Below are 13,167 nucleotides of genomic sequence, written 5' to 3'. Positions count from 1 at the left end.
AGATAAAAATAATAAAATTTTGATAATAATAATAATAATATAATAATAATGTATTAATAAAGCTTTTTTTACAGCCATATACAAAACAAAAGAAAAGAAAAAGGATAAATAAAATGAATACATACTAAAATCACTATCTTCTTAATCAACACTCATACCCCTCAATGCAAAATTCACCACACCTACTACCGTTTGTGGTGAATCCGAACTCAAAATCCCCCGAAGTAGCCAATCATTACCCTCTGTCAAAACCTCCCCCCTGATATGAGACAGTCGCCGGAATCGCAGGAGGAAATGACCCAGCCCAAAATCATTTTCACCACATTTTAGACAAATACGCTGCGTGTCCGGACCTTCTCTATTTTTCCAAGCTTCTTTTCCTTGTATTGGTAGACAATTGGCTCGAAGCTGAATCCACGTTTTCATATACTTACTAGGTAATCTCAGCTTCAAATATGTCTCCTGTCCATAAATCCGCTTTATATCTCTATACAAAGTAAGACTAGTCGACTTATCTAAAGCTGTACACCAAAGTTGAATTTCCTGGTCGTGCAATCTTGCTTGGAATTCCTTTATGAAGTTTTCTTGGTCCAGAGGTCCCTGTCCTCCATTCCACGCGTTTGAAAAGCCTGTTTCCTGTAGTATTTTTCTGATCTGTGCTGTCCAAGTGGTTTTACTTTTTTGGGTGAGAAGATCCTTATAAGCAGCAGAAATAAGTCTTTCCTTGGGTAAATTCAGGATTTTGAGCCAAAACTTGATCATCTGTATCTTTCTTCGTATTTTTTAAACTGTAGATGCCTAGGTCACCTTTCAATACTAGAGAGTGAGTTGTTTTATGTAGCCCATATGCATGCTTGTAGTATTGTAGTTGTAGAGTTTCTAATCCTTGGGCAGTCTGGTAGCCCCAAATTTCTGCTCTGTAATGCAGTATGGGTAAAACTTTTGTGATAAATATATGTTTATGAAGGCTGAGATCGCTTATTCCTGTTGTAACGTTGCTTCTGTAAATACCGAAAAGTGCATTTTTCCCTTTTGTCGTAGTTGCTGATATATGTTGTGTCCATTTACCATTTCGAGTTACTGTAAAGCCCAAATATGTTGCTTTCTCTTCTATTTTTAAAATTTGACCTTCCAAATAAAACTTGGGGGTAGCTCTGGTTGCTTTTTGTTAAATATCAATATTTTGCTTTTCGATACATTAGCCTTCAGTTTCTTTTTCTGCAGATATTCTGCTAGGATATTCAGTAGAGACTGTAGATTTTCCTCGGAATCAGCCAGTAAAATTATATCATCTGCGAAAAGCAACATTGAAAGATTCAAATTTCCAAGACGAAGTGTTGGTGCCCATTGGCGTTGGAAAAATTGCACAATATCATTAATAAATATACAAAATAATTTTGGAGATAGAGTACTTCCCTGTAAAACTCCCTTACTTACAGGAAAAGAGGAAGAGACACCCTGTTGCGGAATTTTCACTAAACTTTTAGTCCATTAATACATCGAAGCTATTATATTCATAAACTGATGTGGTAATCCAATTTCACTCAAAGCTTCAAACAACAAAATTCTATCTACGTTATCAAACGCTTTCTGTAGGTCTATAAGCGCAGCGTATAATTTACTATTTCCTTTAGAATATTTTTGTATCATTGCATTTAAAATGAATACTCGATCCACTGTCGAATATCCCGGTCTGAATCCACCTTGTTCTTCATTTAGAATACTATTCGCCTCCATCCATTTTCCAAGCCGTTTGTCCAAAATTTTTTCCAAAATTTTCCCCCCCTGGCTTAAAATAATTATAGGTCTATAGTTGTCATGAACGGCCGGGCTACTTTGTTTAAATAGGGGAAATACGAGTGAATTCTTCCAAGCTCGTGGCCAATGTGTCGTAGATATTACTAGGTTAAACAATGATGTTAACACGGGGTTGATAATATTCCTTATCGATTTAAATATCTTAACTGGGATTCCGTCTGGTCCAGGTGCTGAGCCCCTCTCATTTTTTGCAGTGAATCATTTATTTCTTCTGGGTTAATGGGTTCAAAGAGGGCGTAATCTGTTTCTCTAAGAGGGAAAGGTCCTTGTTCGCAATCTGCTTGATTTATCCTTTCCTCTAGTGTGTTGTTCGTTTTTTCTGCATCTTTCTGTAGTGATTGAAAAAAAGATGGCCATGTTTCCGGTGGTGGAATTTTCAGGGAATCGTTTCTTTGTTTATTGGATGACATATTTTTTAACTTATTCCAGAACTCTTGGCTGTTGCTTTCTTTAAAACTCTTACATAAAGCTGCCTGTTGGTGAAATCTGTATTCTTTCTTTTTCTTTTTGATTAGTTTTTTATGCTTTTTTCTTGCTTGCCTATATTCTGTTAGCGCAATATTTTTTTCCTCTTCTTCTCCCAAGAATCTTTTTACTGTAAGCAGTAGATTATTCAGGTTTGAACTACTTTCTTTACACTCTTGGTCATAAAAATCTTTCTGTTTCTCTTTTCTTGGTTTCATGGGTGTAAGCACATTACTTACAATTCCCATAAGCCTTTCGACTACTTCATCTGTTTCTGATTTTGGTAATTCCATATCAGACCTTAACTGGCTCATTTCCTCTTGTACTGGTTCACTAAGAAAAGCCTCTTGTACAGATAGCCATTGTTCATTCGACCATTCGCAATAAATCAGAGGCGGGATTTTCGGCTTGTTTTTTCTTTCACCTTTATCTTTAGCCAGTATCCTATTTTGATTCATTGTTGACCGTCTACGTCTATATTCTTTCATCTCATATTCTAATTTAAGTGGGAAATGATCAGATCCAGACTGATGGATTACTTTTACATTAAGAGATACAGCCTCGAGTCCCGTGTCCACCAATACATAATCTATTAAACTAAAACAAGGTCCAGAAATGCAAGTGTACTCACCCAAATCACCATCTTCCCCAAATCTGCCATTCCCAATCGCTAGCCCATGACCTCCGCACAGTGCCAGCAGCTTCCTCCCCCATGAATTAATTTTTCTTTGTCGATCCTGGCTACTTCGTGGGATAAGGTAAACTGAAGGTATCATCTCACAAGGGTCATCATCATCTGAAACAAAATCTACATTTAATTCTTGTTGTACGGAAGTATATGCGTTAAAATCACCTGCTAGAAAAACTAAATCACTTGGGTAATGATATTTCACTGAACTCAACTCTTCCTCTAATATATACCATGTATCCTCAATACAGTATGAGCTATTTTCTGGGGACACATATACAAAACCAAATATAAACCATTTTTCCTGAAACTTTCCGCGCAACCAAATCAAGTTTTCAGATTTTACTTGACAGGCGACGCAAATTTTTGAACATGTCACTCTTTACTAGTACAACTATTCCTCCATAGTTTCTATAGTTTCACGATGTATCCCTGTCCACTCGAAACAACTTCGCATCCACGCACTATAAAATCTTCCTCTGGCAACAACCATGTCTCTACAAAACACGTCACCATTGCTGTCAAAAATGAGTTATTTAAACACAACTCTCTCTTGTTTCTTAAACCTTGTATATTCCATGTGACTAAGGACAGTTTTTGTATATGGCTTGTGTCCTATTCAGTTAACACGAATGGTGGCTTTTCGTGAGGCATCTGTGAACACCGGTTTTTCGGTTTTTTGTCCATTTTTGAGCTACTGTTCGTTCTTACATTTCTTTTCCCTTGTTTGTGGTCATCATTGGGGCTTATAATAGAATCTAAAGTTCTTTTCCCTTTTACTGACCCTTCGTTTATCCCGCTTCCGCCTGGTTTGGTGGGATCCGCGATAGTCATTGGCCTTTCGTAGACAGTTGCATCACTATCGTTAGCGTTACTACTTTCTATGTCCGAACAAGAGTCACTATCACTTGATGGGGATCGTATGTAGGCCCGACGAGGAATAGAATCCCTTTTTGAACTATCAACTCCGGTCGGTTGCTGACCATTTTCCGATTCTGCAGCCTCCACCACCTTTTTTTTATAAAAATCATAAGAAAAAATCTGGTTGTCTATGTAAATTTTTGTACCACGCAATTTCAATGCTCTGTTTTCGCTTATAGCTTGGGTTATCAGGGGTCTTAATGCTTTTCGGGCCTCCCGTTCCTCTGGGGTATAGTCTGGGGTGATTGAAATTCCATTTCTTTTAAACAGTTTAGCATTACGTAGGACAGCATCACGAGTCATTTTGGTCGTGAATTTAACAAGGATAGGGCGGGGGTTCGAGGGTCCTCTCAGTCGAAGAGCATCTCGTATTTCACTTTTTGATAGTGAAAGGTTGGGCACAGAATTGTTAATACATACTATAATGTCCTCACTTAGTTTAGAGTTCGGATTACTTGGATGCGGCATCCCATAGAATGTAAGATTGGTTGGTTTTAGTTCCTTTTCCAATCTAAAATTTCTCTTACGTGACTCCTTTAATTCACTCTTAATTTCTGCGATTTCTTGGGTTGTCTTTACTTGATTTATGGCAAAGTCCTGCAACTTAGATTCTATCCCTGCCAAAATTGATTGTGCATTTTGAATGCTTTTCGTGAGTTGTGGAATATTTGAAACTGCTTTTTTTATTTCCCCTAGAGTCTGAGCAATGTTCTGATCTCCCATCATAACTATCAAAAGACGTAAAACAAAAACTTACTCGCAAGGGGGGGCTATTTCGTAAACACGTACGGCCCCCCGGTTTCCAACAGTGCAAGTGTTCAAAATCTTTCTTCAAATGGCCTTTTGTTTCATAACTAATTACTAGTTAAATTAAAATAAATTAATAATAAGTAGCTAATTTAGTGATATAAAGTCTGTATAGTCTGATTTTGTAAGTAAATAATGAAAATGCTTCTGAATAATTTCAACGGTTGAGAACCGCTACTACTAACCTTAATGATGCTAGGCGTATTTTCTCCTGAAAATACTCCTCGCGGAAATTTCCCCCGGAGAAAATTCCCCCCAGGAAATTACACTCATAGGAAATTCCCCGGGCAAAATATCCCTCCCCAAAAAGTTCCCCCTTGAAAATTCTCCCCCGTGGAAACTTCTCCTATAAGCAAATTTGAGCTGCCAATGAAAAAGTAAGACAAATGAAAATAATTAAGATACGAAGGAATTTAGAATAATATACCTATATACCTAAATATGGGCAGAAAATATGGTAGAGAATATATAATATTGTTTATTTAACATTTTGTTTCATCTGTTTTAAATTTTTTCTTGTTTTTAGAGACTGAGTTATCATAGCAGGGTAAAATAAAGGTAAAAGAAATAATTTGAAAACATGAAATTAGAGGCAAATAGAGAAGAGGCGTATTATGATGAAAAAAAAACAGAGATAGCAGGTTGGGACTGAAAAGTACGAGTAATTACTTCCCGCGGACTTGGTCTGGTACTAACCAGAGGCGTTACTAGCCAAAATGTTTTTTTTTACGGGAAGGGAATGATTTTACCGACTGCCTCGTTATTTTTATTAACTAATTTGGGTGATACTTCTATTAAAATTACTTGGTTTTTTATTCTCGGCCGCCTGATACTTTCTTCTTTCATTGAATTTAAGTCATATGTCTCCATCAGCCCATTTGCTTTAATAAGAAAATTACTGTGAGTAAAATAAGGGTGCGGATTACCACTATTTTACCGACTCTAATTTTTGTCTAACTGGTCAAAACATTGGGAAGGGGTTTTCCTCCCCCTATACGTGACATCTCCACCAGCAAAAATAGTAGGCTACATTATATCAGTTCACCCCTTGCGATCGAAAAAGTGTCCAGTAGGCGTAAATCGCAAGGTTTTCCCGTCTGAAGTGTCTTCATGGGGCATTTGGTTTTTTAATTTAATTTGAATAACAAGGAGTCAAACTTCGAATTAGAACTAAGCCAATTTAAAATTGAAAGCGCTCCTTATTCCTAATTAATTAAACAATCTAAATAAAACAAGTTTTTCAAAGAAAGGTAAAGCAGAAATAAATTCAAATAATCTTCAAAGCGTAAAACTACCACAAATCACGATCAATAGATAAATGAAACCCAAAATGAACAGAAACTACAATAAATAATCGAGTCAAACTAAGAGCGAGAAACAATTAACGCGAGTCAAGATAATAACCACCCCCATGCCTATACAAGAACAGAAGATAATTTGTAATTTACTGAAAACAAAATACATTTCAAATGTTTTCACTTTTTTTACTTTAAAAAAAAAGAATTATCAAAACTTTAAGGAATAAATAAATATCAGTAGGCCTATATGTATATTAAACTGACAATCCACAATCATTTGTTTTTTTCTATTAAAGTGCAAATTATGTTCAAATTTAGTTTTAAAGCATATTGGGTCAATTGTGTAATTGTAGGGGATTGACATACCCAATATTTCTAGAGACGTAGTTGCAGAACCGTCCTACTATGTTGAACAAAATAGCTGACCCAAAATTTTAATTGGATATGTTTGAAAAATGAATAGGCTTGGGTGGGGATCTTGTCCATGATCCTGTGGCACTAGCACTTTTTACAAATACCAAAGCAAGTTTGAAGGATTTTCACCGTTGATAAATGAAGAGTCGGTATAGGTATGGGAATATTTGGCAAATTGTCGTTGATTGGTGATTGTGTGAGGAACGACCAGTTTGATATTATTTCCATTGGCTCTTAATTTTTCAATTTCCAATCAATAGAGCTCATAACCTATTATTTTCGGTCATAAACTATTGCCAAAGTTAGAGAGACTGTTGCATCAGGCACATTGGTAAGTACCTGTCGGTTTGCATTGTCAATTCATATAGGGTCCTGTAGGATTTATCAAAGGATAAACTGTAGAGAGGAATTCCATTTACTTAAACGCAAAAGAGAGGAAAGTCCAAATATTTAGACTTTGTGTGGTACTTACCAATGTACTTACCAATGTGCCTGATGCAACAGTCTCTCTAACTTTGGCAATAGTTTATGACCGAAAATAATAGGTTATGAGCTCTATTGATTGGAAATTGAAAAATTAAGAGCCAATGGAAATAATATCAAACTGGTCGTTCCTCACACAATCACCAATCAACGACAATTTGCCAAATGTTTATAATAAAATTGGATGGAACAAGTGTTAACTTTATGACAGTCTTAACATTTGCCGGTAACCATTGAGGTATATTAAATATTGCATGATTTATTTTCCCCACAAAATATAAAATACTAGTTATCACCTCTCTAAGACTAGGCTATTTGTAGAGTCAGTGTCCGTTTTATATTGATACCCATTGACTAAGCCCCTAAATTTTTCATAGAGCACTGGAGTCATCAACATGAATTGTATGTAGCTCGTATAGTTTGGTAAATTGTTGCTATTGCTCAGCAATATTTACATATAAATTGTTTAGTACCCAAATTTCATAGGATAATCCGTCGGCAGCACTTGTTTTTTGATTGTTAGATTTTTTGACTGTCACATGCAAATCTGTAAATGTGGAAGTTAATTCTATGAAACAGTTTTCACTGGAATAAATGTGAAAATGAACGTTTTCAGAGAGTGGTTGTTGTGGGTAAAATTGTTCACAGTAGCCATGTTTTACACTCACATTCACAGTTTCTGCATTGAAAAGATTTAAAGATGAGGTGACTGAAGATTGCGATTTCTTGTGAGGTGGATATGCCAAAAGAAATCTTTCTACGATCTAGCCGTTTTTTTCTTGGTTTCTTTTGTTTTTCTTCTTTTCCTGTGACAAGAGTGATGTCTATTGTTTCTGACCTGAGTGGAGTGATGAGTGATGAGGTGTTTCTTGACCTTTTTAAACCTTTCCCACTTTGTCGTGATTTAAATCGTTTCACAAGGGATCGTGCACCGGACCTAAGATTTTGTGAAAAACTTTCTTTAAAATCTTTTTAAGAGCTTCAATAGTGTAGCGTAGAGGATAGAAAAATATGTGGCAGCCGGGGCACTGTAATTTCTTAACCAGGGGTAGTGCACTTCGAACCAAATTAGCAAACCAATTGCAAAGACCGTAGCCCGACACTGACGAATGACCTTTGTAATAGTCCATTCTATTATTGAATATTCCTGGCTTAAGAGTAGTAACATATAAATCAATATCAGGACAAGCAAATTTAGTTTTCTATAAGCCACTTCGCTGAATAGGACGAAAATGACATGTAATAACACACAATCCCTTTGTCACAGATAAAAGATATCCGAGTTCACTTCTTAATGTTAACTGGCTGAGTTTAAATATGATGTGTCTACAGGAATATACTGGGGAATCTTTCAATTGTAGTGATTAATGTGATCGTGAGTGGTTGGGATCGTGAGAACTCGTAGGAGGGGGACATTGCTATTGCCAACACTCGATGTATCAACGAAGGATGCATATAGAAATATACAGCTGTCCGAAGAAACCGGGTGTATTGTCTGCACAGATAACTTGATCCTTTGCAGGGAGGTTTTCTACTTTAATAATATTATATTTAAAACCAAGAACATCTCTTAGATTATCGTTGAGGAAAATTATTTCATTCTGAAAAGGAGATCTAGTGTAAATTTTGCCGTGTTCCATTGAATAGTTAAACTGTAATGCACCATTCTTACGAGCAGAGATATTCTATTGATTGTTATTCTAGATATTCTAGAGATATCTTCTATTGATTGCTAGACACAATCTTTCAAACTACCAAATTCTTTGTATGGTAGTGTAAAAAAGTGGGCACTTTACTGAAAAAAATATAAATATATTTACTTTTATAACTTTAATAAATCCAATAATATTAACATTTTGATTAATAAATATCAATATTATGTATATTAAACTGACAACGCACATTCATTTGTATTTTTTCAGTAAAGTGCAAACTAAGTTCTTGCCTTGGGAAGGCATAGGAGTTTTGAGCCCTATTAGTGGTAATTTTTGCTCATTTTGAGTTTGACTCGGTTATTTATTGTAATTTCTGTTCGTTTTGGGTTTCATTTATTTATAGATGCTGATTTATTGTATTTTCACGCTTGGTAGATTATTTGATTTTAGTTTTGCTCATTTTTGGTTTAATGGAGTTCTTTACTTTTCTTTGAAGAACTTATTTTGTGGAAAAAGTTTTTTTAATTAATTTCTGTTCGATTTATATTGACTTAGTCTTTTCAGGGAAAAAGAAAATAATAGCTTAAATCTTTTCTTTTTTTTAAGACTAAATAGTTTGGCCGGCTATTTGTATGATGGAAAAAGTTTTTCAGCATTTTTTAGCAACATACACCCTTTTAAAAATCTAGACACAAATAGTAGTGTTTAATTTAGTCTCATACCTCCTCTAGTTGACCTGAAATAGAAAACTTGATACCATTTGCCAAAAAATCTGTTTACTTTATTTGATAGCTTGGATACATTTTAGATATTTTGATTTTGTTACATTCTAAGTGCAAAAGTAGCCCCGAAAGTGTGAAGATAATACCCCCAGTCGCTCTTGGGATACTGCTGAGATGCCTTAATGGCAGCTAGCATTAACACAGTCTATTTTGATTTAATCTTAAGGCAACATTTAGTTTTTAAACATAATGGGCAAATGAGAGGGTGGGCGTGGGAGGGACCCTAAATGAGCAATGAGCTCTGAACATACCCGGTAATGACTATTTCACTACGCGGTAATTTCGCAATTCACTCCTGAGAAAGAAAGTACTCTGAACAAATCCGGATGATAATATCATTGGAAAAACCAGTTTGACGGGTTGACGACCGCACATGACTGTCGCCAGACGTACTACAGGGGTATTTGGAACCGAAATGGGTCAGCAGACAAATGTCGTTGACTTTTAAAGGTTCCTTCACATTGAAAACGTAAAGGTTCCTTCACATTGAATTTTGGCTTTCCGTTCTCCCCTTCACATTGGATTCCGTAAGGCTTCCGTAAGGCTCATAACCCTCCGTAAGACCTTACGTTACCGTACCCGTAAGTCAAAACGCAATGCTAGAGCTCTGACGGAAGAAGTTCAACATATTTCAACTTCTTACGGTTACGTTTAAGCAAAATGTCACTTCGAAGAGTAAATATTTGAGTTTGTACAAGCTATAAAGTGTATATAGCTCAAAGGACCCTGTTTTCAAGGATAAGCAGTTTAAACTAAATTCTTTGGAAAATTTGAGCCCAAGTTTTTTCATCAGCAGGAAAGAATGCAGTAAGTCTAGACTTTCTTTATTTGTAGGCCCAGGATAGGCTATGCTTTGATAAATCTTGCTATTTTTTTCAATTCTATTTGGGTTTGAAGTTAAAATAAAGCCTGTTGTGGTACAGTTGATCACTTAAAATGATATTTAGGAGATTAGTTTTGTTACAACTCAGGATTTACCATGTTTTTTTTTAGCTTGATGTGAGTATAAATTTAGATTAAGATCTAACCTACTTTGGTATAATTAAATAGACAGCAAGGGACATCAAAATAATGAATAAATTGGGTTGGTCAGGATGTTGTGAAACTAGGCCAAATTAGCTTGACCTAGTTTCACAACATCCTGATTTTGAGTAAAAAAAAATGATAATTCTTTCCTTTTTTGTTATTAGTTTCAGAGCAAATATATAGCCTAGGGAACAACACTGTAAAGTTAAAAAAATGGACCTTTTTGATAAAAAAATTATTGAGTTTGTAGAAGCAAGAAAATATTTGTATAGCTCTAAAGATCCTTCTTTCAAGGATAGACCATTAAAACTAAACTCTTGGGAAAGTCTAAGCAATAGCTTTGCCTTGGCTGGAAAGAATGTTCATGGTAAGTCTTGTTGTGTCTTTTTTTTATTTGTATCCCTAGGCTAGGATAAGCTTCTGAAAGTCTGAAAGTAATGCTGAACAAATTAAAAATGTACTCAGTTATTTTTCTACTAAGATCTGAATAAAAACCAGATTAATCAGACCTAGGTATTCTACCCTTTGAATGTCTTTGATAAATGCTCTTTTGCTCTGCCTGTTCAGAACTAAACCAATTATTGGAACAATTATCCTCAAATGTAGGAGATTTAAGATCATAGAAAAAAAAACTACTTAATAGAAATTTTATAAGGGATATCTTATGGATATATCCAGGACCATTAAGGGAAGATAAGGGGCATTGTCAGAAACACCAACATGATATATGAAAAGGAAATACAACATGGAATTTCCAAATAATTTTTTTTTAAGTTTATTAAGCTGTGTTTTCTTGTCAAGCTAGTAATCTATAGTGCTTCCTTGCATCCTACTGCCATTTTCCATGATTGGGTTCAAGATGAGCTATTTAAGGCTAATTGTTTTTTCTTAAAATGATAATATTGTACATTATGAGCTAAATTTTGATTGGAAATAAGTACAAAAGCATTGCAAGCCAAAATAATCTGCAAAGTTTTGTTTATAGCCTAGGCAATAGACTATGTATATTAATTTTACAGCAATACTTTATTTACATTTCCAACATGTGAAACTTGCATTTAAAAATAGTCTTTAATTTAGAAGTTGTTTAACTATTTGTGAGAGAATTCACTAAAAAGAGCATATTCACAGTAGGCTACAGTAATTCTTTCTGTGGTATCTAAATACATTTAGATGGGTTTTTTGACCCAGATAGCCTATGTCAACTACCAAATTTAGTAAGAACATAAATAAATGATGAAATAATTTAGTACAAAGATTTGAATGTTGCAGTTAGATTATCTTTATTATCAACAAAGTTTTTAAATTATAGCAGGATATAGTATATTCTTTAAAAATTGTGATAATTTACTTCTCCTATCTATCTCCCTATTTTCAGATATACTGAGAGCAGTAATATCTTTTTCCTCTGTTCTTTTATTTTTCCACTTGCTGTTGGCATAATTTTCGTGTTTAATATTGTGAAGACAGTAATAAAGGTGCATTTGGTAAAGTATGCAGAGCCTATTGGGATATGTACCTTTGTCTAAGAGCCTAAAAGAGATGTGGATATCCTTTTATCTGCCTTTTTCCCTTTTTCTGTATAGAAACTGAATTTTGACTGAATTAGGATGGCTGGGCTCAAATTTTGAGCCCAGCCAGCCCAAGGATAAGTTATCCTCCTGCTTTTAACAAGAAACATGCATCTTGCTCTTTTCCCCAAATAATTCTTTTTTCCAAAACAAATAGATTTTTTGTAAGCTACCCCAGTAAGGCTTGGTTTAACTATCTTCAAGGACAGTTGATATAGATATTACTTCAGTTAGTACAGTAACAAATGTTTTGTTTTTGAATGTAGACAAAGTGCTTGTTTAAAAAAATTAAATTCAAGACACAGTAAGTTTTCCTTCTTTTCTAATTGAACCTTGACTTTCTATGGTCTAGAAAATACTTATTTTGTTGCTCCATAGAATTTATTAGCTATGAGGTTCTTGCTACTGAGGAGAAAAATCAACAACATTTTCTCAGTATTTTATAGCTGCAATAAAAATTGGGCTATAAAATGATTATGTTTAAAGTTTAAAAGTTGAATAACCTAATATTGTATATTTTGATTAAAAACATATAATAACTAAAAAACTGATTTATAACACTTTACAAATCTTTTACCAAACACAGTACAAAAGAAAAAAAAACGTAGAAACATGCATCTTGCTCTTTTGCAAAAAAAAAAATCTTTTTCCAAAACAAAAAGATTTTTTGTAAGCTACCCCAGTAGGGCTTGGTTTAACTATCTCCAGGGACAGCTGATATAGATATTACTTCAGTACAGTAACAAACTTTTTGTAATTAAATATAGGCAAAGTGCTTGTTTCAATAAATTCAATTTAAGACACAGTAAGTTTTCCTTCTTTTCCAATCAAACCTTGACTTTCTATGGTCTAGAAAATATTTTTTTTGGTGCTCCATTGAATTTAGGAGAAAAATCAACAACATTTTCTCAGTATTTTTCACAAATAATTTGCAATAAAAATTGGGCTATAAAATGAGTATGTTTAAAGTTGAAAAGTTGAAAAAGTTAGTAATAATTGCTATTTTTTCTAGTTACTGAACTTATGAAAAGATGGGGAAACTTGAGGGAGCGTTATGTTCGTCTAAAGAAAACAGGGAGATCTCTTCCAAGTGGCTCTGGTGCATGTGCAAGCTTAAAGCCAGATGAACTAAAGCTTGTGCAAAGAATGAATTTCCTTTCGGAACACATAATTGAAAGGAAACGTAAAACAACAGGAAATAGTGACCAAGATCAAAACATTTCAGGGGAGATTTATTAA

General features: G+C 34.6%; 1 protein-coding gene across 1 annotated transcript; it reads left to right on the top strand.

Moving 5' to 3' along the window:
* The first annotated feature begins 10,570 nt into the window (after nt 1-10,570).
* LOC148953418 (uncharacterized) lies at nt 10,571-13,167 on the top strand. Its single transcript, XM_089087954.1, has 2 exons — nt 10,571-10,724; nt 12,941-13,167. Exons 1-2 carry the CDS (start codon nt 10,571-10,573, stop codon nt 13,165-13,167), a joined length of 381 nt encoding a protein of 126 aa, XP_088944080.1.

The sequence above is a fragment of the Artemia sp. Qi Xiang Cuo genome, chromosome 4, assembly GCF_049724085.1.
Source record: "Artemia sp. Qi Xiang Cuo chromosome 4, ASM4972408v1, whole genome shotgun sequence".
Taxonomy (NCBI): Eukaryota; Metazoa; Arthropoda; class Branchiopoda; order Anostraca; family Artemiidae; genus Artemia; species Artemia sp. Qi Xiang Cuo.
The sequence above is the reverse complement of the archived record's forward strand: the minus strand, read 5'-3'. Positions and strand labels throughout refer to the sequence as shown.